Below are 26,424 nucleotides of genomic sequence, written 5' to 3'. Positions count from 1 at the left end.
ACGTGCTTGCTGGGGCTGAGGCCCAGGTGTGCTGTGTCTGCACTGTCCATATGACTGAAAGCAGGCTGGGAATTCCTCCTGCCTGCAGTTCAGTGTCTGAAATATGGGAGACTCCTGTAAAACCCATAAGGAGGGTCAGTGGAAGAGAAGGGGCATCTTCTTCATTTGGGACTCCTTCATTTTGGAAATGCTGTGGTGCCCTCTAATGAAGGGAATCCAGTGCAGTTCATTTGGACGTGGCTTTTGTGAACCAAACAGCTCTGTGGGGATATCTCAGGAGGCTGAGCAGCTGCAGGGCAGTAACTGAGCTGCGTGAGCTGCAGGCCAGCCCACAGGGAACCAATTCCTTATCTCTCATCAGGTTTGTCTGGACACCCTTCACCACACTCTTAGACAGGAAATCACAGAGCAGCCTAAATATAGCTTAAAAACTCCAGAGGCAGGTCTGAGTGTTGTGGAGCCAAAACCACACAGAAAGTATTCATGTTGGGTCTCCTGGGGCACTCAGGAGGGAATCTCGGCCTTTGTCATGCCTTGAGACACTGAGTGATGTGAGCAAACCCAGTGGGCAGCATCCAGATTCCGGCCCCTTTGGGATTAACCCCTTGCCATGCTTCTGTCTCCAGGGATAAAGGGCAAAGAAGGACGCCAGGCCTCCAGAAACAGCGACTATGCTGTGCCAAAGTTTAAACATTTGAGAAAACTGCTACTAGCACATGGGCATTTATATTATGTGAGAATAGCACACCTTGTACAGTATTTCTTCTATAAGGTAAGGGGCAGTGTGCAGCTGATTTCTTTGTTTATCCTATGTGTTTCTTTGGTAATAGAAGTAAATAATAAAGAGGAAAAAATGTGTGGGATATTCTGCAGTTCTGTTTTCCTTCCCTGGGACAGGCTGTGTCTGCCATGTGCCCTGTGTCCATTGAAAACAGTGCTTCCAGGGGAATGTGAGCATTCTTCTTGTGTCTCCTGCGGATACTAACTGCTCACTGGATTGGTTTTGTGCTTGATTGAACAAGTGCCCTACCTTGTCTGATGGTGTAATGTCAGACAGTAATGTCTGATAAGAGGAAAAACTACTGGTATTTAGACTGAGAAGTCAAGTGCTTCACTGCTGACCATTTGTCTTTCTTTTTCCTAGAATCTTTGCTTCATTTTACCACAGTTTTTATACCAGTTCTTTTGTGGATTCTCACAGCAGGTAACTTCCAGTAATCTGTCTATAAAGGCAAGATAAAAAGCAAGTGGCATAATGAGGCTTCCTAGCAGAGACTTGGCTTTTGGCATCCTGTCCCTTCACCACCTTGCTCTAGAGGACAGTAGGAGCTGACCGTGTTGCTCAGCACCAAATCTGGAACATAATATTTAGAGACCATAACTGAAAAGAAAACAATCTGCTTTCTTTCCATTTCCATCCACCAGCCATAAACACAAGTTCTTCCTGAAGTAATGGTAGAAGGATTTAGCTGGTCTGTCAGCACCTGATTTTGCTACTTCTGCTACTCTTATGAGAACAAGTTTTGAAAGGTTTCCTGATCTTGTCTCCTCTGCTGCATTTCACTGCATTAAAAATGTCACTCGGAAGAACAGTTCATTCTTTTATGGCATCTTTAAAAAAAGACACACAATGAGTGTTATTGGAGTTTTGCTTAGTCCAGATGAGCATCAGAGAGGCAGATCCATGTGGTGAGTGGGTTCATGTGATTGGAGACAAGAGCTTTGGCTTTTGAGTCAACTTCAGGGGCTTTTGTGTCTATTTGGGCTCAAAAGTAACAGGAAGAGTAAATGGTGAGAATTAATTCTCTGCTTGTTTTGGCAGAAACACTTGCCTTTCTGGTTTTTTTTTAAAAAAAGAAGCTATAGTTTCTCTAAAACAGTCTAGTCTTTAGAGAGCCACAGGAGACATCAAATGTATTAATAGAAACGGCAGCACAAGAGCAGCGAGAGGAAAGCTGTGATAAGGGCTGTTAAGTCATGTTCTGGAGGATAAGCTGGAGATGAGACCAGCCAGTTATAAAACTTCTGTCAGTGGGAGCAGGTTCATGGGCATGCAGCCTGTGGGTGCCTTGTTCCCCTTGCATTGCACAGAGCACAGCTCCCTTCCAGTGAAGCTGTGGTTTATGATCTGTAGGGTACGTAGGAGATAGGGGCTGGAAATTTATGGTTTAATTTCTTTGTGGAGAGGCCTTTTTCTATCTGTCTCATTTAACCCTTTGTTCCTCTTCTAAGCCACTGTATGATGCTGCTTACCTGACCATGTACAACATCTGCTTCACATCGCTGCCTATCCTGGCTTACAGCCTCCTGGAGCAGCACATCAGCATTGACACACTGACCTCGGACCCTCAGCTCTACATGTGAGTAGTCCTGGCCTGGGTAAACCTCTGCACAGCTCTGTTAGCCATGGTTTGAGTTTTCTTGGTGCAGGAGCATAAGCAGGTGTCCCTGTCCTGTGTCAGAAAGAGCCGTTTCTGTCCCTCCTGGCTCAGCTGTTCCTGCATTCAAGCTGAGCAGCCTTGTGTTCACTGCCTGTTGCTACTTGTTTATGCTCTCTGACAGTATCTGGTCTAGCAAACAGCAGTGCTGTGTCTCTGTGAAAGAGAAAACTGTAGGTGGAATTCATCCATAAGAAAACTGGAGCTGTGAGTGTGGCCAGACCATTCATTCACGTTACCTTTGAGCCAGGCAGTGGGAGCCAGGCGTGTGAATGGAGCATGTAATGCAGGGAGATGCAGCTTTCAGGAGGAGAAAAGATCCATTCATTTTCGGAAAGATGAATGTTTCTGAAGCCCAGCTCAGGCAGGTGGTTTCTCAGCTTTTCTAAATGGATATTGTCCCCCAGGCTTCCCCTCCACAGGCCAGATCCCCTTACCAGAACCCAGGGAGCTCTGCTCATTGATTCACACACTCAGTTTTCTGCCACATTGCCTAGGGAAAGGATAGAGAGAGTGACTCTCTCTGCTTTGCTTGTTGTTTTCTCTCCTTGGTTGCAGCAGGGAGAGGCTCCGGTCTTGAAAAGAACAGAGATGCTTTCTATCTTCCTCCCAGCCCTGCCCACACACATGCTTGTTGGGGCAACCTTTCAGCAAGGACCAAGGAAAATGTTTTTTGGAGGAAACCCCTCTCTGTGCATGCCTGTTGCTAATTCCCCAGCCTGGCAGTCAGCTGAGCCCTGTGGAAAAAGGCAGGTCAGGCTGCTGTGGGCAGTGGCCTGTGCCAGCCACGTTGCTGTGGTGTGATGCTCCTGAGCAGTGGAGTCATCACATGTGGCACAGCTGTGCTTGATTAAAGAGTGATCTCTATGGAGCAACAGCAAAAGGGAATTATCAGATGCCTAAAATACTGTGTGAAAGTTGCCTTAGGTGTAGAAAAAGCAGTGAATGCAACCAGAGCTGTAAGACTGGGAAGGGGCTTGGGTGATTTTGAAGTAAACACTCAGAGCCATGATTGATTAGAGCTCTATATTCCTTCACTCTGGCAAAATGCCACCATCTGTATTTTTAAATAGCTTGGTAATTGAATATTGTGTGACAGAGTGCAGTGACAGCAGGCCCCTGTGCCTTTCCCTGGTGGGCTCTGTGATCTCTGGGCTCTGTCTGTTGAGGGGAAACAGCCTTATATTTGAATATTCATGACTGCATGTGCTGCTGGATGGAGAGCGCCCGCTGCGCTGCTGCTGGAGGAATTGCTGAGCTGCTGCAGTGCAGATCCTGAGGCTGGAGAAAGCCTGTTTACCACGAGCACTGCAGGACAGAAATGGGAATGCAAAACAGAGCTCGCAGGGAGGAACCTGCTTGTATTTTCTCTCCTTGCAATACCCCACGCTTCCAGTCTGGTTTATCCCTGCTCTTTTCTCAGACCCAAATTGGGATACGTTAGAATGTGGTCACGGTGTCGTCGTGTGTAGGTTTCAATAGGGTCTTGTTTCAGAAATTACAGTTATAGGAGCCCAGCACCACACAGGTTTGTAAAGTGCAGCTTGCTGAAAATGAATGTATTGTTGCTTTAGGAGTTAAGGAGAATAATGCAAAAAAGATGAGGGCTTCAAAGGAAGTAATCTGAAAAGATAATAATGCAGGGAGCTGTCTTTAACTCCCTCCTGCCCTGATAGCCACCCTCCACTCCCCATGCCCTGAGTGTGGCCCCTGCAGAGCTTCACTCATAGCCCATCCATTTGCTGCTGCTGCCTCCATGCCAGAGCTCATCCTGTATTCAGCCAAGAGCCTCCTGCTACACCCCCTGTGATAGAAACACCCACCATACAATTCAGGAGGTTATTTTCAGCCTGTGCAGAAAAACACCACTTCAGGGAACAGGACTTGCAGAGCTTTTCTCAAAAAAGGACTTGGTGCATTCAACAAAAAGGGAGAAGCACACCATGGATTTCATGCATCCCATACAGCTGCTCTTTAGCCTTACCTGCTTTTAAAATTCTGCAGATAATGTCAGATAGCATAGGCAGCACAGGGGCTGCAGGAGAGACTCAGGACAGCATTTCCTCCGTTCACTTTGTGCTTTTTTTCATCCAAGTTACCTAGAGCAGAAGGACAAAACAACTCATATGCTGAACCTCTTGTGATTTCTCATGATCAGCAGGTGCATATGAGAAGTGTTCTTTATGTCCTGGCAGGTATTTTTGTGGTTTCCCCCCTTGCCTCCTCCTGCAAGGGCTTGCTCCAAAGCCCCCCAGCCCTCTGCCTGCAGGGAGCTTTGCAGTGAGTCCTAAACGTGGTGGTGATTGTCTTGTTACTCCATCTCTTGGCAGGAGGGTGTCAGATAATGCCATGCTGCAGTGGAGGCCGTTCCTGTACTGGACCTTTCTGGGCGCCTTTGAAGGACTTGTGTTTTTCTTTGGGGTTTATTTTCTTTTCCAAAGCTCATCGCTGGAAGATAACGGAAAGGTAACGGCACCGAAAGGAAGGAGGATGGGGTTTGTTCTGTGTGCTGCCTCTGACATGCCTGGCAGGGAATATCTGCGTGCTTAATCTGTGCAGTGTGTCTCCAGTCCTGTCCAACAGTGTAGCCTCGCTGATGGTGTGATTGATTCTGCAGCAAATGCTTGAAATAAAACATTTTCCAGATCGCCATGGAAACAGGGCAGAGCTGGTTACACTCACTAGGTAACATGACTAGTCTCACACATGGCTCTGTTCCAACCCAGTGAGCTTTGCACAGTGCTCATCCCCTCTTCTGTGTGATCCCAGGCACTGGCCCAGGGCAGGAGCAGTGTCTGTCCTTCCCACCAGTGACAGCCTGAAATTCGGCATGTGCTTGGCTGGTTGTGAGCCGCCGAATTAGCCCACCTTGATGAGATGGTGCTCGTTAGTGCAGGCGTGGTGCAGGGCTGCTTGGGTGCTGTGCCTGCTTGGGGGTGCGATTTCAGCCTCCTCCCTCCCTCTGAAGGCTGGTGCTGGCCTTTTGCTCCTGTTTTGGAGCCAGCAGAAGTCCCCAGCTGCTGGAGGCAGCAGGATGTTGTCCCTGCTGCCTGCTTGCTCATGCCTCTGCTGTGGGGATGAGCACTTGCACTGCTGTGTGAGCGAGGTGTGTGAGCTGCTGGGGTTAACTGGGGCACAGAAAGAGGAGGAAAAAATATGGAAGGGTTTTTTATTGTTTCTTTTTTCTTATTTTTTTCTTATTTTTGCTGGTTAACTGAGTACAGAGCAAAGCACTACTGCAGGGTGGCTGCCATGCGTGGTGGCCCGAGCTGTTACAGGACCCTTTCCCCAAGGGAACATGCAGCTTGTTTTAGATTTTGGCTGATGGAACTTCTTTACACCATCCCTTGTGACCCTTGAAAATACCTAAGCAATTTTTTTAGCGGTTGATACTTGGAGAAAAGCTAATGAAATTTATGTTTGTATAGTCATACATTGCATCAATGTCAGCATTTATGGCCCCAGCTAGATGTAGTCAAGCCCCCGTATTGTCGAATCAGTGCTCTTCTGTATCTATAGCCATTCTGATTGTATTTGAATGAAACACAAAGCACTGATATGTTCTGCTAATGCCTTCAGAGGTCAAGTCTGTGTGGCACTACAAAAAAATCTGTGGTTATGTCCTGTTCTGTAAACACTTATGCCTGTAAGAACTGCTACCAGCAATTGTTCATAATACCCATGTATGTTTGATTGACTCGTTTTTCACTCCTATTGACTTTAATTTTTTTGCGTTTTTTGAGAACTTTTACATTTCACTTTCTGTTTTGATGTATGCATTCAGATCTTGACAGCCTTTGGTAAGCATCTCTCCCATTCATTGCCATCATTTGGATTTATATACAGTATCTGCTTTTCTTTGTGTGCCTAGTCACTAGTACCCACAAACCAAACCAGATGGAACAGTACCCACTGGTGCACTCTGCAGAGGGGACTGCAAAGACATCATCATGATGATGAGTGTGGCGCAGAAAGCAGAAACTGAGTAAATTACCAAGAAACCCTGAAATGCAGGTGGTGCAATGACTTGTGTCCTCAGTCGACATTGCTGTTAGTAGGAGGTTGTCCCTGTCACTGTCCCAGCTCTGGTCACCTGTCTGTGTGGCACTGCATGGCTCAGGGTGGCGTAGCGGGCGGCGAGTCGTGTGTGTGCCTGGAGCCTGTCCCAGTGCCCATGTCCCCTAGCAGCGGCTCCCTCCCACCCTCCCTCTGCTCCCTGCTTGCTCCCTATCCCTGTCAGCGTTTCTGTGCCTCTCCAGAGGAGGTTCGGGACACCTGTAGCAGTGCTGTGTGTTTTGCAGGTGTTTGGGAACTGGACCTTTGGGACGATTGTTTTCACCGTGCTGGTGTTCACCGTCACACTCAAGGTTAGCATCTCCCCTCCTCTCTCAGTCCCTCACTGCAGGCCTTTTGCAAGGCTCCTGTAGGCACTGTAAAATCCTGTAGTCAGTGTGCTGAGGATGAAGTGTCACACTTAAATCTTTTCTTCTTCCATAGAGGCAGAACCTGCTCACTTCCCCCTTTGTGTAGTCTGTGCTCTCTACGTGTTTGTTTTGTTGAAATTATTTTTCTATTTCTTTCCCATTCTGAAGACTCCAGTGGGTTATGGTTGAGTTTTCCCTACTCTTTCACCTCTTGACATTCAGCTCTAGCAAGAGGAGAGGAGCAATAGAGAATTTGGGTTTGTCCACCTTGTTTCAGACAAGGCTGAGTGCCAGAGTGATCGCAAAAGCATGTGTGGCAAATAACAATAGCAAATCTATTTTGTTTCATGGAGCTTTCCAGAACAAACTGTTTGTGTAAGACCTTACAAAAGGTCTTTTGTGTTTGGTTCAGGACAGCAGGTGGTGACAAGATGCAATTACAGTCCCTGTAACCTTTAGATGTTTCTTTCCTGTAGCATCAGGGGTTGCATCAAATTTATTCCATTTAAAAGTGTCAGTTACAATTAGGATGTCACTGTTTCCCTGCTAACATTGTGCCAGACTGTGGACATGGAAAATGTTTTTCCTGGTGCCCATATGCACAGAGGTAGCTGTTTGGAGAACCTTCAACCTTAATGTGAAATGTCTGAAATTTCATATAAATACAATCCAATACACTCTGCATCTAAAGCCTGTTTTGTCTCTCTTTTTATTCCCACAGCTAGCATTAGATACACGATTCTGGACGTGGATGAACCACTTTGTGATTTGGGGATCCCTTGCTTTCTATGTGTTTTTCTCATTCTTTTGGGGAGGAGTCATTTGGCAAGTATCTTTTCTTCTTCCCACTGTGCTTCCTTAGGGGAGTGCCCAGTGCTGGCTTTGGCAGTGCAGCATTCAGGGGTGTACTCAGGGGTATCCTGAGACTGGCAGGTGGCAAGGTGTGTGCAGCCCTGCTCCTTCTCTGCTGAGGGAGGAGGGGATGGCTCCATCCAACAGCCACCAAAAGCCAGTGCTGGAAGAGGGCTAGTGCATGGTGAGATGTGTTTGAGGAGGTCTCAGCCCACCGGAGGGAAGATCCTGAAAGACAGAACACCCTGGGCATCATCCAGGTGCTCAGCTTTGGCAGGGGGTGTTTGCTTTTCTGCCCACGGGGTCATTTCTGGTGCTGAGGCTCTTGTCTTTATTGGGAGGTTCTAGAGTAAGCCTTTTAGGGTCTGTTTGTGCATGTGGATGAGAGAGACTGAAAGAATTTGTGATGGAAGGAACCCTAGTGAAACAGAAGGAAAGAAGAGATGAGGCAGATGCAGAGCAAGAGGATCTGGCCCTCTGGGACAGAGGGAGAAATAAACAGGAGAAGGCCAGGTCCTGGTATTGAAATCGTGGATCTGAGTAGAAGAAATTCTCACTGATTTGAGTGCACCCAGGACTTTAGGTTTAGTGCGTTGCCAAAGCAGGTGAACATTAGTACATTGCAAACATTGCCAGTTCTGTATTTCCTGTGCTGCAGTAAATGCCCAGCTGACATTCACAGTAGACAGCATCTGTTTTACACCTTTGCTTTTCCATGGGCTGGTGCCCTGAGCTATTGGCTGCATCCCTGATCCAGCAACCTGCTAATAAGGATGTGGAACAGATTTAAATATCTTGTATGGGAGTCACAGGCTTTAGTTCTTCAGTTAACTTTTGCTGACCAACAGATCCAGATCTGCAGTGTAGCCACATCTCTATGCTAAATGCATGACTTTTCTACTGGAAACTCTTTCTACTGTTTAACTTGCATAGCTCAATATTTTTGATCTAAACAGTAAGCAAAAACTGCTTTGGGATCCTTGTTGTCAGTTATTGATGAGGTGTTTTTCACAAGCAGCTGATGGTTGTTCTCCCTCATCAAGGAATGGAGTAAGGGGCAAATAACTTGCTGTGATTGAGAGACTCTGGATTTCCACTGTCAAAACCAAACCAGAAGCTATAGCAAAGCCTGAAATTGGAATAAAATGACCTGGTTTTTGATGGGGTGAAAAATTTATCTTTCAGTGATGATGGCTAAATTCAAACCCCTTCCCACTCTGAAAAGAAACAGACGTGGAAGATATAAAATGGATCATGACAATCTTCCAGAAATAGCGCAGCTGGAGGCAGGAGAAGGATGGACAGTGTGTTTTTGTGCTGTATCTATCTCTGTCTGAAAGGGAGGCATAACTGCTAATAGCTTTCCCTGAAATCTCCTTTGATTCTGATCTTCTTAGAAAACCCGTGCTAACCGGAATCTGTTCATATTCTTTCTTTTTCAGGCCTTTCTTGAAGCAGCAAAGAATGTATTTTGTATTTGCTCATATGCTGACTTCTGTTTCCACATGGTTGGCAATAATTCTCCTGATATTTATCAGCCTTTTCCCAGAAATTCTTCTAATAGTTTTAAAAAATATAAAGGAGAAGAATCATCAGGTAAGGAATAAGATGATGTGTCACCCTGTATTTTTAGGGAGACCTTTTTTACCCTTAGGCACCAGATGAATCTCTAACAATACCACGTACCACTCACATCTCAAGGAAGGCTTTCTAGAGTCTTGTCTTGCTCTTTCACATGCCAAAAATGACAAGTTGTTCTAAAAATACTGCCTAGCTCTGTAGCAGGGAGCTAGTCAACCTGTGCTTTTCCTTAGTTGCTTTCCCTGGGTGAGAATGTGGTGTCTCCTGGAGAAGTGCATCAGCCTTGTCCAGCCTGAGCTGATCACCAAACACACCTTATCTTGTCCTGAGAAAAACTGCTTTTTTTAATGTCAGAAACACAAGCAGGATGCTCCCCCTGGGTGTGTCCTCAGGTGCTGGTGGATGGGAGGTCAGGGCCACATTTGCCTATCCTTCATAAATAACCAAAGGCTCAGACTGTGATCTTTACTTTCCCTGGAAGCTATCTGGTTTCTTAACAGCTTTCCTTTAGAAAGAGGGCTCCCTTTAGAAGTGGAAACCTCTTAAAGTTTTCTCTGTTGCTCCGGCAAGTGGTGAAGGCCAGCACTGCCAGGCTCATGACTCACTGTGCTGAACCCCCTGCCCCTTGTCTCTGCTTGAACAGAGGGGCTTGACCATCCCAGAGGGGCAGCCCCTGCTGCCCCCAGCCATGCTCCCCTCCTGCAGCCACTCTCCTCCCCTGCAGCATCAGCAGGTCCTGTCCTGGGCCAGCACGTGGGAATTGCCAGCCTGCCCTGGGGTTTGCATGTCCCTGGGCTGCAGCAGGGCACAGCTGGAGGGACGTGGCGTGGGATAAGATAACCCCCACCCCCTGGTCATGGATAGAATCACAGAATGGTTTCTGTGAAGGCTCCTCAGAGATCATCCAGTTCCAGCCCCCTGCCGTGGGCAGGGATGCCATGCCCTAGGTCAGGTTGGTCAGGGCCCCATCCTGCCTGGCCTTGAACACTTCCAGGGATGGGGCATCGTTAAAGTTGAAAACCACAGAAACAGTAAGAGAGCTGTGGTTGTATTTTGTGAGGATCCATGTAACTGCTTCCACGTGAGTGTGATTTAATAGTTTCTAGCTGGACTCCCCTGTTGAGTGAGCGAGAATAGGTCTGCTCTCACCTGCAGACATAGGACAGTTTGGGGACACTGCCCTGGAAGGGTGACCTGGGGATTTCTGAGGCCCAGCTCAACTCACCTGGGAGGTGATCCATTTTTGCCTTCAGCTGCTGACCAAAGATCCATCTCCTCTTGCAATACTTACTTTCAAGAGTGCTTTATATTCATGTAACAAAGGCTCTTGTGAAATCACTTAGCAAAGCAAAGTGAGTGTCAACTAGAAAAGTCTCTTGAGATATGCATCCCAAACTAAACACAGGCTGAGCTGTATTTAAATGTACATTTTGAGTAAGAGCTGTATTGTAAGTGCCTGAAGGAGATGCCAGGTCTGGATATCTGTGTCAGCCATCAGACACCAAAGTCAGCTGCCTGATTTGTAAAGGCATCTAAGACCAGGTAGATGATTTCAAATCAAACCTCTTATTGAGAATCCTGACCTTAGTATTGAAGTAAAATAAAGCTCAGTGTCCCAAGGAAACATTAAGTGAAAAACAAAACTAGGGACATTTTGTGAGGGCCTGCACCACAGCTTGGTGTCCAAGGGTGCTTTCTGGAAGGGGAGGATGGACTTGAGGCCAGGTTGTTGGGCATTTGCCCTTGATCCCAGTGGGACATGGTTTCACCCCCAGTTTCCTATAACACAGCGCATCAGCTCTGCTCAGCCTTTATTAAATTTTCTGTGTGGAAATGTGGTTGTTTTTGTTTTGTTTTGGTTCTGTTTGGTTTTTTTAACTGCAAGGCGCATTTGTGTTTTCCTTGGTTTCTGCCTTTCTCTTTCTTGTACTGCAATTTTCTGTCTTTTGTGCTGTTGTGAACTAGGTAACGAAGCGCCTTCCTTCCTCAGGAACATCCACTATCTTCATGCTTTCTCAAACTTCCAGCAATCACAGCTTTTCTTGGAGTGAATAAGGTGATTTCCTTTCTGAGTCGCAATGTGTTGCTTGCTCAACTGCTTTTTTCTTCCTTCTAATGCCTAACTGCTGAAAACCCACATTTAGATTTGCTCACACAGCAGAACCATGCTTTTCCCCACCTTTTGCCTTAATTTAAATCTTTTGCTGAAGTATTCAGTCTGTCTCTTCCCCTTGGGTCTCTTGCTGCACCTGAGGTGGGTGAGGTGGTCACGATCAGGATGTCCAAGTGAGGTGGACACGGACAAAGCTGGTTACACTCTCCTTCCTTGCTGTAGTTTTGTGTTAGTGGACCAGATAGGAGTGGGACATGGTGGGATTGATGTTGATTGTCCTCTGGATGACTTGTCAAACGGCTCAGGTTTGTCTGACCTAGGAGGAGCTTCCCCAGTGCCCACCCTGCCCTGCCCATCCCACTTGTCAGTGCTGCCCTTGTTCTCTGTGTGAGTGATTAAGCCACAACCCTCACATCTGTGGATGGTCTTGGACTTGCTGACCACAGGGCTGGTGGAGTCACCCACAGCAGAGCACCTCGAGTACATGTCCCTGGTGTTTGGATTCACTGCAGATCTCCACCACTGCCTGCCGTTCTACAAATTCCAGTTGTGTGGAGAGCAGGGATGTCTTCCTGCTGCATAAATCTCCAAACATTTTGAGAAGCATGAATACCTCCCATGCCCCTCGCACTGCAAAACGCAGCCAGTGTCAGTCACCGTGTGTTGCTCCATCCTTTATGAAATGACTAGAGCTGTGGAAGGGGTTCTGTGTCTTGCATTGTTTGACCCAGGCAGGCTGAGGGTCACGTGTGCTATAAGTCTCTTTGCCTCGCTGTTGCAGAGCAGCAGGAAGGCACCTGATTCAATGTCGGCCAGACCTTCTGTCAGACCTCTTCTTTTAAGAACATTCTCAGATGAGTCTAATGTGTTGTAACAGGTACCCTGTCTGGAGGAGTTGGGATGGTTTTAAAGGCATTGATTAACCAAATGTAACCCCCTCCAGATCAATTAAATCATGGTTCTCGTAATCCTCTTGACTATCGGTGTGGGGCACCTGTCCTTGTGGAATGGAGATGCAATGCTTGGGATGCATTTTAATTTGGAGATGTTGTACTATCCAACTTTTTCAGAATCCCGTACCTGTATCGAGCCTTTCAAGTATTTGGCAATATGTAAACAAATCTTTCAATTTAGCAGTTGTTTCAGTCTAATATTAGCAGAAAATTTAATTTGAGAGTTCAGTCTGAATTGTGCTAATGCTGGTAATAAAAGCTAACACTGATACATTTAAAGTGAAGGATGGAAATCTCAGTTGTTAAAATGATCCCAGTATTGCATCTGAATTGTACCAAAATTCCTTTCTCTAGGGTGCATGCTGTTCTGTCAGATAGAAAGTATGTTTAATTCATCTGCATAGATGGAAACTAAACACATGTACTTACCTGTGTGTGTCAGCACATGGGACAGAGGCATGTCTCAGTGTCCGTGTGTCTGTACACACACCCAGAGCATCCTCGTATGAGTTGACTTGATTTTAAACTTCATTATAAGCCAATAGCAGAGTGAAAATAATAAAAGTGCCTAATTGAATTCACAATTCTGCTTTTAAGGGAGATACCTGTGGTGTCTGCTGCAAACATAGACCTGTAGATAATCTGTTAACCCCTCGCAGCTTTGTGTCCACACCTGTCTGCTAAAGAAACGAGGTTTATGGGCATGGCAGAGCCAGCAGCCAGGCTTGCCAGGCCCCCAGTGCAGCTGGCACCTGGCCTGTGCAGCCAGTCCTTCCCCACTGACATTAGGTGGTGCTCTCCACCACCACATACTGGTGCAGACTGGCGTGGGAGGTGGCTGGACCAGCACAGAGCAGCAGCCACAGGGGACAGTGGGGCAGATGGCCACTTTCAGCCTTCATGCAGCAGTTTGCAAGTTGTGAAAATGGATTTATCATCTGATTACTTGGTTGTGAATGATATTTGGCACTTTTATCATGGGCTAATCATTCTTCTTCTCCTGTAATTTTTTTTAACCCAGGAAACGATTGATGTGTTTGGGAATGTAACAGTTGCAATACATGTTTTTTTTCTCTTCTGATTTTTGCAGGCTGGCCCCTTTGATCTGCCTGTGTTAGTGTCATACAAACGTATAGAGAATGGTTATGTGAAGGCTGAAGATGCTGTTACTAATTTGGCAGAAAGATATCCTCTCAGGATACCTTAAAGTGTTCCACACAAACACTGATTGTCATGCTGTAGGAAACCCATGGTTTTGACCTGGCAGTGACCTTTGATAGTACCAAGGACTGTAAGCAGCCACGCTGATAGAGCAGCCAGGGCACTGGCCCCACTAACTGGTACCCGTTAGTCTTTGGTCTTCCCTGCCCTCCCAGAAAAACCAATTCTGCCAAACCCTACATCATTGGCGGCTGAGAAAGCATCTTTAGGAAATCACCCAGAACAGCATGGATGGAAGTGCAAGAGTGCAGTGCCAGCCCCATTTCACATGGAGGCTTCCTCTGCCCGCTGCAGATCTGTCTGAGAGCAGCAGAGCTGCTCAAAGCTCCTGCTCTGCCTGACCAAAGAAGTAGCACAGACTTCAACCCAGTAACATTCCCCTCCGGCCCCCTGAAGGCACTGGGAAGAGGCTGCTCCCCTCACACAGAAGGTGGATGTAGGGCTGGGGGCCCTCTTGGCTGGCAGCTGCCCCCTCCCAGCCATGGTGTCCCAGATGCACACGGCAGGATCAGCTGAAAATTCAGGAGAAATCTTGGCTGCCCCTCCTCCAGGTGTAGCTGGAGCCTGTGGTCTTCCCACAGCAGTGGTGTCCATGTGAAGACCTGCAGTGCTGGGAAGTGCCAGAGCATCCTGCCACAACCGCTTTGCTGATGGGTTTATTCCTGCTGGAGGGTGAAGAAAAGGCTGTTGTGGCTGTTTGTGATGGAAGGAAGCTTTCATGGGGGAAAAAGGAATCCCAAAAGTTGGGCTGTGGCAGACTCTCAGCCCCGGTGCCCAGGATCCTGTGGCTGTGCTTACATTACTGCACTGTGCAGTTGCTTCTACACTTTAAAGGCCTGAGGATAAAGTGTAGTCCTTGGCTGATCCCAGGGACATGGGCTGTGCCTGTGAACCTACAGGTGTATAAAACTGCATCTTGAGTTATTTGCACTAAGAAAAAAAAGACAGTTTAAAGTTGAATACGTGAACCTAATTTCATTTTACATTTTACTTGTTTTTTGAATTGGCATGTTCTTTTTAAACCTACCTGTACTAAGGTCATAGAAAATTTCCTCTTTAGGTTCTGCACAGCAAAGGTGATATGCCTGACTCTCAATGTATTTTTTTTTTCTCTGATACTTCCTATGTGGAAAGAGCAGCTTTTTTTTCGTTGTGGGAAGTCATAAGCAGTGACAGAGCAGCCTGTGTGCCGCCAGTTGGTGTGACAGTCCCTCCCTCATGCTGATGTCCCCAGAGGAACTCCTGTGAGAGGCTTCGAGGCTCATTTCAGAAGCAGCAAGCTGCACTGCCACTGGCTTTGGCTCCCCCTCACTCAGGCTTTGTGCCGTGTACATACACAACAAAACAGTTTGGGACTAGACAGAGCATTCCCCTCACCAAATTTTGTTGAACAGCAGACTGTTAATTTTTGGAATAATCAAGCCTTGTTCTCCGGCTGCCATCCCTGCAGTTTGTCTTCAACTGATGTGGCCCGGCTGCTGGCAAATTCTCTGGAGCATCATGAGGACTGTGGATGGGCCTTACCGGAGTGGGAGAGGGGAGTGCACAGTCGCTGTGGCTGCTCTGCCATCACCCAGCAGGAGAGGGGATGGATGGACAGGACCACTGTATTATACACTCTGCACTGGCCTCCACACAAGTGATGTCTGCGCCGTGTCAGCGAGCGCGGCTCAGCTCCTTGCTGCATGCAAGTCAGGAGCTGCACTGCCAGCATGTGTCCCATGGCCAAAGCTTTCATTTCCTTTCTTTTTTTTTTTTTTTTTTTTTTTTTTGTCGTCGTTTTTTGTTTCCAGTTTTCCTAGCTCATTTCACAGACGTAGAATTCGACTTGCAGACCTTGTCCCGTTCTCAACTTTTCTTGCTGAAATGTGGTGCCTACAGATCAAGTATACGACAAATACAGTGAAGCTATGCTCTATATGCCAAATCTAACCATTCTCCTTAAATATACGGTTGCTGAGTTGTGTTTACATAACCTTTAAAAAACGGGCGCTAAAATGCCTAATTCCTGTGATTCAAAACCATTCCAAGCCCGAATGGTCCCAAGCCTGACACCTTGCTTCTCAGTTTGTTTTGTGTCATGCTCTACTCCAAGGGTCGAAGTCTGTTCTGCTGGAATTCCATTGGTGATATGAGTGGGAACAGTGAAACCTGACGTGTGTGTGAACTGTTCAATAGTCACGTTACACAGGATAATTTCTGCTGCCTGTCTCAAGACAGAGCCTTCTGAGAACCAAATCTTTCTCTTGGCGTTTCCAAGTGTCCTGGCTCCAGCTGGAACAAGCCACTGCAATAGCTGTGTGTTCTAATCCAAGGTGTGCGTGCTGACGGGTGGGGTGGAACTCACGTGGAATGTCTTAAATAGCAGCTCTTTTGGGAAAATGCAGTTTTTCTTGGGCTTGGATCTTCAGGTAGTGCTCTGGTGTAGTCTGGGTGTCAGGACAGCCAGGCTGCCCTGGTCCTGCAGAAGAGCTGAGCCTTGTCACTCAGCAATGGCAGAAATGAAATTCCTGTTGCTGTGGGTGACTTGTGAAATCAGGGGAAGCAGGAGACCCTTTTTGAGGTTAGAGATGGGGAGAAGTGGTGGTGGTAGGGGCTGTAAGGTGTAAGGCAGCAGGGTTGGAGTGGCAGCAGTGGGACAGCAATGCTGTGGTGGGTGCTCTGTTCCCTGATGCCACCACACTCAGGGTGCTCAGGTACAGTAAAAGGTCAGTACAGGCTTTTCGGTGGAGAAACTTGAAGGAAAAAAGACTGGGGATTTCTCACATTAATTTGTGTAAGTTTTATCACTCACTAGTGACACTGAAAGATAAGGAAAGTAATTAAAAACTCTTCCCTCTAAAACTCTTATGTGATAACAGTGGAGCTTGATGTAGTCATAGCGAGTTTTCAAAAACTAATCCTAATGGTTACGAGAATATTATAAATGACTTGGAATTGCATAAAAGCTTCAAATTGAATTTGTATACACACAGTTGAAAAACTTTTCCTAATACTGCACCATTTATCCAATTTCCCAGCTATGATTTTTTTTTTAAAACATGTAGTGTATAGAAAATGTAAATTATATACAGGCAATGAGCAGATACATTTTCAGCTTCTTGCAAAGAAAAAGGACTGCAACCTTACATTTTTTTCACTTAAATGCAATTTTATACATTTATGTTGCTTTATATCAAGGAAATTGAATGTGAATGTTACCTTTTATGAATGCAACTTGCTCTTTTTTCATTACAGAAACTTTTGTTTGAAGTAATCAATAAACTTTGGTATGTTGTTCTGATTAATATATATTTGTTGTCTGTCTCATCTCCTTGGATACTTCTGGGGGGTAGTTGATCGTGTGGGCTCTTCTAGGACAGTATTAGGGGGAAAAATCAGTATTTTCACTGGTTAGTAGGTGCCAGCTTGGTTTTCTGATGTGGAGCAGCTTTTGCCTAAGGACATACTGCTTGCTTCTCATACGTTATTTTTCCAGCAGTGTCTTAGCAATTGCTGGTATCAACTGCTGCACATAGCTGGCCACTGTGCTCTCAACTCTTTTCTCTCAAAACGAATATTTAAATAAGAAAGTGAATGCTGTGAATTAAATGAACAAATTGATTTAATGTTCTAGAACAGGTGAACCCAGGGCTTCAGCTGACATTTAGGAACTGGCTGAGAGAAATGTAGGTCCATGTGCCTGATTTCCATTTGCCAGGTGTTTTCCTTACTGCTGTATTTTGGTTCTTGGTTCTGTGTCGTGGCTGTAATAAGTATTTTTTGGTTCAAAGCCTCGATGCATACAAATGAGGTTTGCAAAGTGCCTGGTGCTGGTGAGGTTCAGGCCCAATATTTGCATTGATGAAATTCCAACAGCACAAATGCTGCAGCACGACTCGCAGTGTTTGTATAATGCACGAGAAAAATATATAGACTTAACTTTCTTTTTAAGGACACGGGTCTGTTTCTAACTGCAGTGTTTGTAATGAGAAACTGAGAGTTTGAAAAAATTCTGTTTTGGCTGCTTTGATCCCTGCAGCTCCCATCAGGCACCGCAGGACAGATGGCTGAGCTATTTAAAACAAACTCTAACCTTTCCGAAGCAGCTCGTACTATTGGAAACCAGATACACGCATTGAGAATCTTAATAGAGCCAGTGAGTGATAGTGAAAACGCTCTGCAGGGCTGGAGAGGGTTTTACTCTGAGCTGGCTACCCAGGCTGACAGGACAAAAGCTGTAAATGCCAGCGATGGGAGATGACCGCAGGTCACCGAGTATTTCAGAAAGCGCCAAAATTAGCATTTAAAACACCCGTGTAGCACTTCCTGTTAGAAAGGAGAAGCAATGTCATGTTGTAAGGTGACTTTTAACAAGGACAGCAATTTTTTTGAGGTCAGGCTGTTGGCGTGTGAGGACTCTTGGCACGTGGAGGGGTCATGGTGTCCCTGTCCCTCGCTGTCCCCCTGCAGTTGTTGCAGGACACGCATCCACAGCGTTCTTGCTGCTGGGATTGGGCTTTGCTTCTTGAATTTCCACACGTCTGGGGTAACCTGCTAAGCTGGAAAATACACAGTTGGCCTGGAGAAAGGGTGTGTGTGTGTGCACCTGTGAGAGTTCCTGTCCAAAACCAGGAGCTGTAACAACAAATAAGGCAGGGGGAGAGGGAGAGTGGGAGGACAGAGCAGAGCCCTTTTTCTTTTTTTTTTCCTCCCCACATTCAAGTAGGAGACATGAAATCCTCCTGATTAAATCTGTGCAGATGTGGCTGGCCAGGATTTCTGCTGGGCTGTGGAGAGTCTGCTCCTCCTGGACCAGCTTGGAAGGGCCCTCAGTGGTCAGTACCCCTGGAATGAAGGCAGTGCTGCTGTCTGCACAAGAAATCCTAAAATCTCTGTTCATGAAAACCAACCCGAGGTTAATTACTCTTCTGCACACGTAGTTTGCTGTCACTGTGCTTACTCCAGAGTGAGCAATTCCCTTGGACATCACTTTGACTCTAACCTGTGTTTAGCCAGCTGTTTTTCCAGTTCTCAGCACCTGACCAAGTGTTTTTGAAGGGTGATTTCTCAAATCCAAATAATGGCTCCAGTCTCAACCCAACCCTCCTGCCTTAATCTGGGAAAAGGAAAAAAAGTTGTGGGTTTTTTTATTTTTTCAAATACAAGCAGTTTTGAATTTTGTTGAGTGGGTTTTTCAGCCTCTGATCTGGAATTAATGAAATTAGTTGGAATTCTTCCTACACCTTCTCCCTAAGATTAGATTTAAGGATGAGGCATTGCACCCACATGAAATAAATCTCTGCAAGCAGGTGCTGCAGGTGCTGTCAAGGTTTTTCACAGCTTTAAAGGGCTCTTGCCCCTTACACACAAGTTTGTGTGTGCCACCTTCAGAGTGCTGAACTGCCATGGGACCTGGGCTGGAAATGGCCTGAGAAAGAAACAGCTATGTCTCTGGCTGTGCTTGTTCCCTTTTTAATGTCTCCTTGCTCCTTCTCTCTGGGGAGAGTTTATCATCTCCTGGGCAGGCAGAGAGGAGCACTCAGCTCTGGGGGAGCCAGACATGCTAAGGAGCTGCTGGCAGTGTAAAATGTGGGAAGCTGGAGGATGCAGAATGCCCTGCTGGGATAGCTGGGCAGTGAAGTGAAGTGTCCCACAGGAGGGTCTGGAGCAGCCAGGGTTCCAGGCTGAATCCTGGTGGCCATAAGGAGCAGCCACGAGCAGTTACCCTGCAGTCTGGGTGAACAGAGCTTTTCCACGCTGTGAGCTGACTGAGGCTGGCTGCTGTCAGCTGGACTGTCTGCAGGAGCTGCAGCCTTGGGATGTGCAGGGTTCTGCCAGCAGACTCCTGCCAGCATCCACCTGGGGCTTCAGTAGGGTGTGTTGGCTGCAGGGACCTGATCCAGATCCTGTCCTGATGACTTTGCCTTCTGTTCAGAGAGCAAGAAGTGGATTGATTGCGAAACCTTGGGGGTGACGGCTGTATCTTCTAGTGGGTAGCTTCGTTTTCCCAAATTCCTTTGTCAGAAGTGGGTGTGTGACACTCCCTGGGGAATGAGTCCCAATTACAGCAGAGCATCCCCTGCACAGTGGCAGAGCAAAACAGAGACTTTCAGCACTTGGATGGGTCTCATTTCTCCATGAGCTGTGGCAATTTGGGACAAACAGCATTTCTGTGATAAGAATACTGCAGGAGTGTGGCAAGGCTCTTCCTTGACTTACAGCCTTGCACATCAGGATGATTTTTTCGTAACTACACATGAATTCTCCCTGTCACACAAGAAGTGCTTTATGACCAGACAGAAAATCATCTATCCAAACTGTTTGGTGGTGAGAACCTGCTGTGTCATGAGCAAGGAACACTGACTGAACGGGTTGTTTTTCCTTGAAAAATTCTGTATCAGTGTAAGAAGGGCCTACCAAAAGATGCTGGGGTTTCTTTTACCACTGTTGGACCATGGCTCTTTAATTAATAGCCTTGACTACTGAAGTGTTGGGAAAAGGCTGCTATTATAGTGAAGAGCATAATTAAAAGGTTGTTTTGGAAAAACAGGAACATCTACTCCTCCATGCTGCCTTCCTGGGCAGCTCAGGCTCCTGTTGAGAATGAGCTGGCATCGTTTGAACTTCAGCATCAGGAAAACTGAGAATGATGGGTCAGCCTGGTGCTGAGCTCTGGCCAGCACTGGCTGTAGTACAGTTTAATGTAGTTCTCATAAATCGTTCAAGGAATTTGCTAGAATGCTGCTTGCAGAGGATGGAAATGCTTTTTTTTTTTTTTTTTTCCTCTCTAAAGAAGTGCTATTGGCACTAAGGCAGGGAGTAAATCCAGCTGCAGGGTCGTTTGCTGGGGGGCACTGGGTATAGGGGTAAATTAAAGATAAAAAAAAGAACAAAAGGGGAGGGAAATGAAAGAAAAGGGGAAAGGGGGGAGGAAGAAAAACCGGGGCGGGGGGGGGGGGGGGGGGCTGGGGAGAGGGGGAGGAGGAGAAAAGCAAAAGAGAGAATAGAAGGAAATAATGGAAAAAGGACTAAAAAGAGGGAAAATAGGGAGAAGGGGGAAGGGAGAAAAGAAGGGGGAAAGGAAAAGGGAATAAAGAGGGGGAAAGGGAGGAGAAAAGGGAGAGAGGGAACAAACTACAGAAATAAAAAAGGGTGAAAATAAAAAAAGCAAAGAAGGGGGAAAGAGGAAAAGGGGAGGGGGAAGAATCACAAGGGAAGGAAAGAGGAGGGGGGGAGGGGCAAAGGCGGGGAAAAGGAAACAAACAAACACAAACAAGGAAGCCAGCAAACAAACCAGGAAGGAAAAAGCGGAGGGGAAGGGGCTAATAAATAAACAAACAAACAAATAAATAAATGGGCTATAAATAAATAAATAAATAGGCTATAAATAAATAAATAAATAAACGGGGCTATAGATGAAGAAATAAATAAATAAATAAATAAATGGGAACTACAGATAGATAGATAGATAGATAAATAAATAAATAAATAAATACACGAAGGGGCTAATAAATAAATAAATAAATAAATAAATAAATAAATGGGAGGTGGGGGAAGAGATGCCGGGGGCCGGGGGCGCCGGGGGCCGGGGTCTGTGACAGACCCAGTGGCGGTGCCGGTGTTGATGCCGGTACCGGTGTTGATGGTGATGCCGGTACCGGTGTTGATACCGGTGCCGGTGCCGGTGCCGGTGCCGGTGGCGGGGCGGGGCAGGGCGGGGCAGGGCGGGGCCGGGGCGGGCGGAGGAGCGGCCCCGCCCGGCGGGCCCGGGGCGCGGAGCGGGCGCTGCCGGCGGGGAGCGCTGCCCGCGGCATGGCCCTGGCCCCGGCCCCGGCCCCGGCCCCGGCCGGGCCCCCGCCGGGCGGCACGTCGGCGGGGGAGATGGAGCGCTACTACCGCCTGCTCCGCGCCGCCGCCGCGCTGCTGGAGGCCGCCGCCGGTGAGTGCGGGCGGCCGGGCCGGCGGGGCTCGCAGGTGTCCGGGCGGCGGGCGGGGGGACGGCGGCTTTCCCCGCACACCCGTGGGGACGGCGGCCCGGCTGCCGTGCCCGCTGCCGTGCCCGCGGGCCCCCATCCCTGCCCGGTGCCCGCTGCCCGCTGCCCGCTGCCCGGTGCTCGGTGCCCGCTGCCCGGTGCCCGGCGTGTCCCGCCGCCCGCGGAGCCTCGGGGGGCCGGCGGGGCTGGGGATCCCAGCTGCTGCTCGGTTATTTATCGCACGGATGGGTGCGGATCGGGAGAAGCCGCCGCCGTTCCCCGCGGTGCGCGGTGCGGAGCGCGGCTCCAGCCGAGACCCTGCGCGGATTGCCGCGGCCGGAGCTGTCCCCTGGCGAGTTGTGTCACCGCCTGCTGCTGGCCGTCCCCGCGGCGGGGAGGCAGGAGCTGTGAGCGAGCTGTGCATCTCTGTCAGACACCCCGGCGTCCCTGCCGTGTCCCCGGTCCCCAAACGCCTCGGTGTCCCGGGCCGGGAGCGGGGCACTGAGCTGAGCTGGCTGTGCTTCTGTGGCCGCACACCCCGAACGTGAGAAGCAGATGCAATCTGATCCCTGATCTCAGGCCGTCGCTGCCTCACTGCCTTTGATGGACAGTGATCTGCTCAGAAGTTGTGTGGAGCCCTCAGCTTTTCATTATTCTGCTGTTTTGCTGTGGGGAGTTACAGGTATTTTTGCAGTGAGGTCTTTACTAAACCAGGCAGGGAAGTGGCCCCTTGGTGACTCCAGCCTGGCTGGAGGATGCACACCTTGTCAGGAGTCTACAGCAGGCAGAGACATCACTCCTCACCTGTTTGCAGCTGGTGGAGTGCCTGGAGCCGTGCAGAAAAGACACACGGACCCAAAAAATGCTTCCTGTCTAATGCCAGCTTTCTGGACATCTTTGAAAGGCACAATTTGGGGGGAAGAATTTGTCAGGGTTTAGGTCACAGGTGAGGACTCTACCAGCATGTCACCTGCTGCCCAGGAGCTGCTTGTGTCCATGCCCTTCTGCTCTGGCTGTCCTGCCCGCCTGACCTGCTCGTTTCCCTGCACTAAAATGGAGTAGATAAACGTGGGCAGGGGTGGTCGTGTCAATTAGCAAAGGGTGCTGCTGGAGTGGATGTGATTAGCTGCTCCGGGTGCTGCTGTGGGCATGGAACACCCACGCTGCTGGGGCAGGAGCTGGTGACACGGGGACACAGATGGTGTGCTGTGAGCCGTGTAATGGGAGCCAGGTGAAAGCAGGCAGTGGGTTTCTTCTGAGCATGAGCCCTCTCTCCTAACCAGCTTTTGGCAGATGACCTTTGTGTGATGGTCAAACAGAGCCAAAATATCCCCACAAAGGGACATTTGTGTGGTTATTGCTGCAGGATCCGGACCCATGATTTGGCATCTACACGGGTTCTTAAAATAAAATATTGAGAAAGAGACAAAGTGGAGTAAGGTTCTCCAAATCATGAGATTAAAAATAAATCAGAAGGGGTTTTTTTTCCCTTATTGCTGATTTCTGAGTGTTCAGCCTGATCTGGGACCATGTTTTAACCATTTCACTGCACGCAGCAGTGCTGGAAACTTGCTGGTTGTTTCTCCTAGAAGGTGCCTTAGATGAGATAAAAGCTGTAGAAATCCCAAGCCTTTTATGGCCATTCTCATCCCTAAAATGGCTTGGGCTCCCTCAGAGCGTGGCAGAGCCACAGCAGCCTCCAAAAGCTCCGTGCTTGCATCAGCCCAGGCCCTCTGGGTGGGCCACAGAGCAGTAGTAGTCTGGGAGCAGTCAGTAGTATGTGGGATGTGCTTCCTCTCCCTACATCACATTTGCTACAACCAGTTTAATGGCTTATCATTCATGTACCAGGACAAAAAGTGAAGTGACAGCAGGGCTGTGTGGGAGGGAACAACTGAGGTGTAAAACATGGTGAGAGAAAGAAAGAGTTTTCCGAAGCTCTCCCTTCACTAGAGGATGCTTGGAGACACAGAGCTTCCCCCATGTGCCTGGGGATGGGTGTTTGGAGCTGGGACATTCCCCTGGTCGTGCTGCCGTGGGAGCCATTTGTTGGTAGGGCTTGCAGGGAAATCCTGGAGCCACAAAGCAGTGGGTGCCCTCTGTGGACAGCCACGTGTCGCTGTGGCACTGGTGGTTTGGGGATATGTGCGGGTCCCTCCTCAGCCTGCTCTGCTGCCACAGCCTGGCCCGGCTCATCTGCCACCTTCCCTAACGTGGGAGATGGAAAATCATTGGAAAATCAGTGGGCAGAGGAGCTGGAGTGTGAGCAGTGCTGGTGGAAGTGCCTGGGTGGGGCTGCCCTGTTTTCTGAATCCCTTTTTCCTCCCGGGCTGCGCTGGACGTGGTTTTGGAGCGGAGGTGAGTCAGGATGTCCCGGGGCAGAGCTGTTCCCTGGCACACAGCACAGTTATCCTGCTGCTGCAGGGATGTTTGTCCAGGGGCTGGGTGGTGACAGAGCCAGCAAGCACCAGCAGCATCCTCCCCATCTCACTTTGCATTGCACAGGCCTGCTCCTGCTGCAGGAACACGGCTAGCTGGATTTGGAAATGTGCTTTTGCTCAGAGCAGAGCATTTCCACTTTCAGTCGGGGAAAAATTGTGTTTATTTTCCCTTGCCTCACAGTACAGTTTCCAGGTGATGCCTTGGGGGGAACCTGGCTGCATGGTTTAGTTTCCTGGCTGTATCAGCTGTGAAAGAAATTCTTCCAGTGTCCTCAGTGACCTTCATTCCAGGTTCCCCGGGCAGGTCGTGAGGCCCCAGGATTTACTGCTGAAGTATCTCCCAGAATTTACTTTGTGCTGGAATTTCTCTTGGAAAGATCAGTGTTTGCATGGTTCTGAATGACAATGGGAAAGTTACTGAAGCCTGTATATTTTTATTTGGTTCGGGAAGCCTTTTGTGCTGAATGGGCTCCGATGGGGCTGATGGGTTGGGCTGGGAAGGTGTGTCCCAGTGGCAGATGCTGAATGTGCCTTCTCATGCACAGCTGACAAATGTGCCCTGGTGCTGACGTGCAAACACCTGTTCTGCTCTCTTTGATAAGGGGAGAGTGACTGAAACTGGAAAAAGGAGAGAACTAGAAGTACGTTGGAGCTCCTAAATGTTAGAAATGTAAGAAACTTGATTTTCTCAACTCCCACATTGTCGCTGAATCCAAAAGAGTGGGTGTTGAGAATCTTTTATTACATCTCTTGCAAGAGACGTGAATTCACGTATGGTGGAGCTGGCTTTTATCTTCCCCAATTTTTGCTTAGTTTGGTGTGATATGAGAGCAGGATTTCTCTGATTGGACGTGAAAACATCACAGCATAACAGGAGGTAACCAGTGAGCCTTGTTGCTGCTTAATTTGCTTTTGCTTCACCTTTTCTTAGCAAAGCTTCCACAGTTTCTCAGCTGCTAAATATAAATTGGAAGAGATTCCTCCCCAACCCCAGCCACAAAACTGCATGGTCTCCAGCAAATGGGATCTTTCAACCTCCCCTGAACAACATCCTCCTTCTGGTCTTCCTCCTCCTCCTCCTCCTCGCTGTCAGTGTGGCTCAGCTACAGCTCCTGCAGACCCTCCTGCCCACTCCATCTCCCAGAATTGTGCTGAAGGATGACATTTCCATGACTGTGGGATCTCTGTCTGGCTGCACCTTGTCTGGGATCCCTGTCCTGCCGGCAGCAGTGGTCAGCAGGGTGAGGCTGTGCTGGTTTTGTGTGTCAGTGGGTGGCTGCAGCTGTGACACTCCGGTGTCCTGGGTGCTCCTGCTCTGTCACAGCTGCTGTTCCCCTGCTGCAGGGATGCCTGGCAGTGGGATGCCCCTGCCCCAGGGCTTGCAGCTTGGCTGTGGAGCCAGCCCCAGGTGGCTCTGTGCACACCCAGGTGTGGTGGTCCCATCCCTCTGAGCACAGGACCAGCTCCTGCTGGAAGGAGGGGATTCAGCTGGTTCCATCCCTCCACGGGTCAGCCGTGCTGTCTGGATGAAATCCTCAAACCTGAACTGCACCCAGTTAAAAGTTTTCTGTTTCTTGTCTTCTTTTCCTTTCACAGCACTCTTTTTTTTCCCCCTCCTTTTCCCCCTCATCCTCAGTGTGTCTAAATCTAAGCCTTTCGGAAAGGTCATTCTGGTTTTTCAGAAGCTTTCCCTTTTTTGCTGTATGGCTTCTTAGCTGAGCACACCCCCGGGTTTGGGGATGGGGATGTGTGCCTGCTCTGAAGCACTGACTGCACGTAAGAAGGCCGTGGAGGAGAAGCTCAGCCCCTGGGTCAGGGACAGATGGTGCTGCTTCCTACACTGTGTTGGAGCAGGTGCTGGGGGAGAAGTACAAGAAGGAGCTTGAAAATAGAGTGAGCCTTTCCTTAAAAGTCCTCCCCAGTCTGAGGAAAGATAATTTAAGGGGTAATTGGAGCGGGTGAGGTGACCAAGACATCACTCCTAGCCATGGATTAATCCTGGTGGGACTTCCATGCCATGTGCAGGACATCCAAGCCTTGCAGGGGCCATCTTCCTCAGCATCAGTACATCAGATCTTCCAGAAAAAATGGCATTTATAAACCTAACTGCTGAGCTTTCCCTCAAGATGAAAGCCTGGTTTTGGCTGTAGGCAGGCAGCAGGTGCCTGCAGGCTGAGCCAGGGCTGCCCTGGCCACAGAGAGGTGTGAGCTGTCCCCGTGGGCTGTGGGGACAGAGGGACTTGCAGCAGTCACAGGTATTGAAGCTTTCTGCCATAAATATTTTAATGTGTGTTGTGTCACTCCCTTGGCCTGGGGAATGGCTGCACCACCTGGAATCACAAGGAATTCCATGGTTTACCCAGCTGTCCGGGTCAGTCCAGCAGCTGGCTCAGCAGGGATTTTGGCACTCAGCCTTTGGTCCCAGCTCTCACACAACTGTGCAGAC

General features: G+C 48.4%; 2 protein-coding genes across 7 annotated transcripts in view; both read left to right on the top strand.

The window, feature by feature from the left end:
* The window catches only part of ATP11C (ATPase phospholipid transporting 11C), a 57,119-nt gene extending 40,246 nt beyond the window's left edge, over positions 1–16,873 (top strand). For 2 of the 5 annotated variants that reach the window (XM_066339156.1, XM_066339160.1), the window contains exons 22-29: positions 627–772; positions 1,145–1,204; positions 2,233–2,360; positions 4,769–4,904; positions 6,740–6,805; positions 7,584–7,687; positions 9,157–9,310; positions 13,452–16,873. In XM_066339156.1, the coding sequence (XP_066195253.1) occupies positions 627–772; positions 1,145–1,204; positions 2,233–2,360; positions 4,769–4,904; positions 6,740–6,805; positions 7,584–7,687; positions 9,157–9,310; positions 13,452–13,568 (911 nt within the window). In that variant the 3' untranslated portion in view covers positions 13,569–16,873. Of the gene's footprint in view, positions 1–626; positions 773–1,144; positions 1,205–2,232; positions 2,361–4,768; positions 4,905–6,739; positions 6,806–7,583; positions 7,688–9,156; positions 9,311–11,260; positions 11,352–12,189; positions 12,286–13,451 lie in introns of those variants that run through there. The other 3 variants (XM_066339158.1, XM_066339157.1, XM_066339159.1) reach the window with 3 other exon arrangements.
* Positions 16,874–21,437: 4,564 nt separating this feature from the next.
* Positions 21,438–26,424, top strand: part of MCF2 (MCF.2 cell line derived transforming sequence) — a 53,343-nt gene continuing 48,356 nt past the window's right edge. Inside the window, exon 1 of one of the 2 annotated variants that reach the window (XM_066339440.1) lies at positions 21,438–21,503. In XM_066339440.1, coding sequence (XP_066195537.1) covers positions 21,446–21,503 — 58 coding nt within the window. In that variant the 5' untranslated portion in view covers positions 21,438–21,445. The remainder of the gene's footprint in view (positions 21,504–26,424) is intronic. The other variant, XM_066339441.1, reaches the window with a different exon arrangement.

This window comes from Sylvia atricapilla, chromosome Z (genome assembly GCF_009819655.1).
Source record: "Sylvia atricapilla isolate bSylAtr1 chromosome Z, bSylAtr1.pri, whole genome shotgun sequence".
Classification (NCBI taxonomy): domain Eukaryota; kingdom Metazoa; phylum Chordata; class Aves; order Passeriformes; family Sylviidae; genus Sylvia; species Sylvia atricapilla.
The sequence above is the reverse complement of the archived record's forward strand: the minus strand, read 5'-3'. Positions and strand labels throughout refer to the sequence as shown.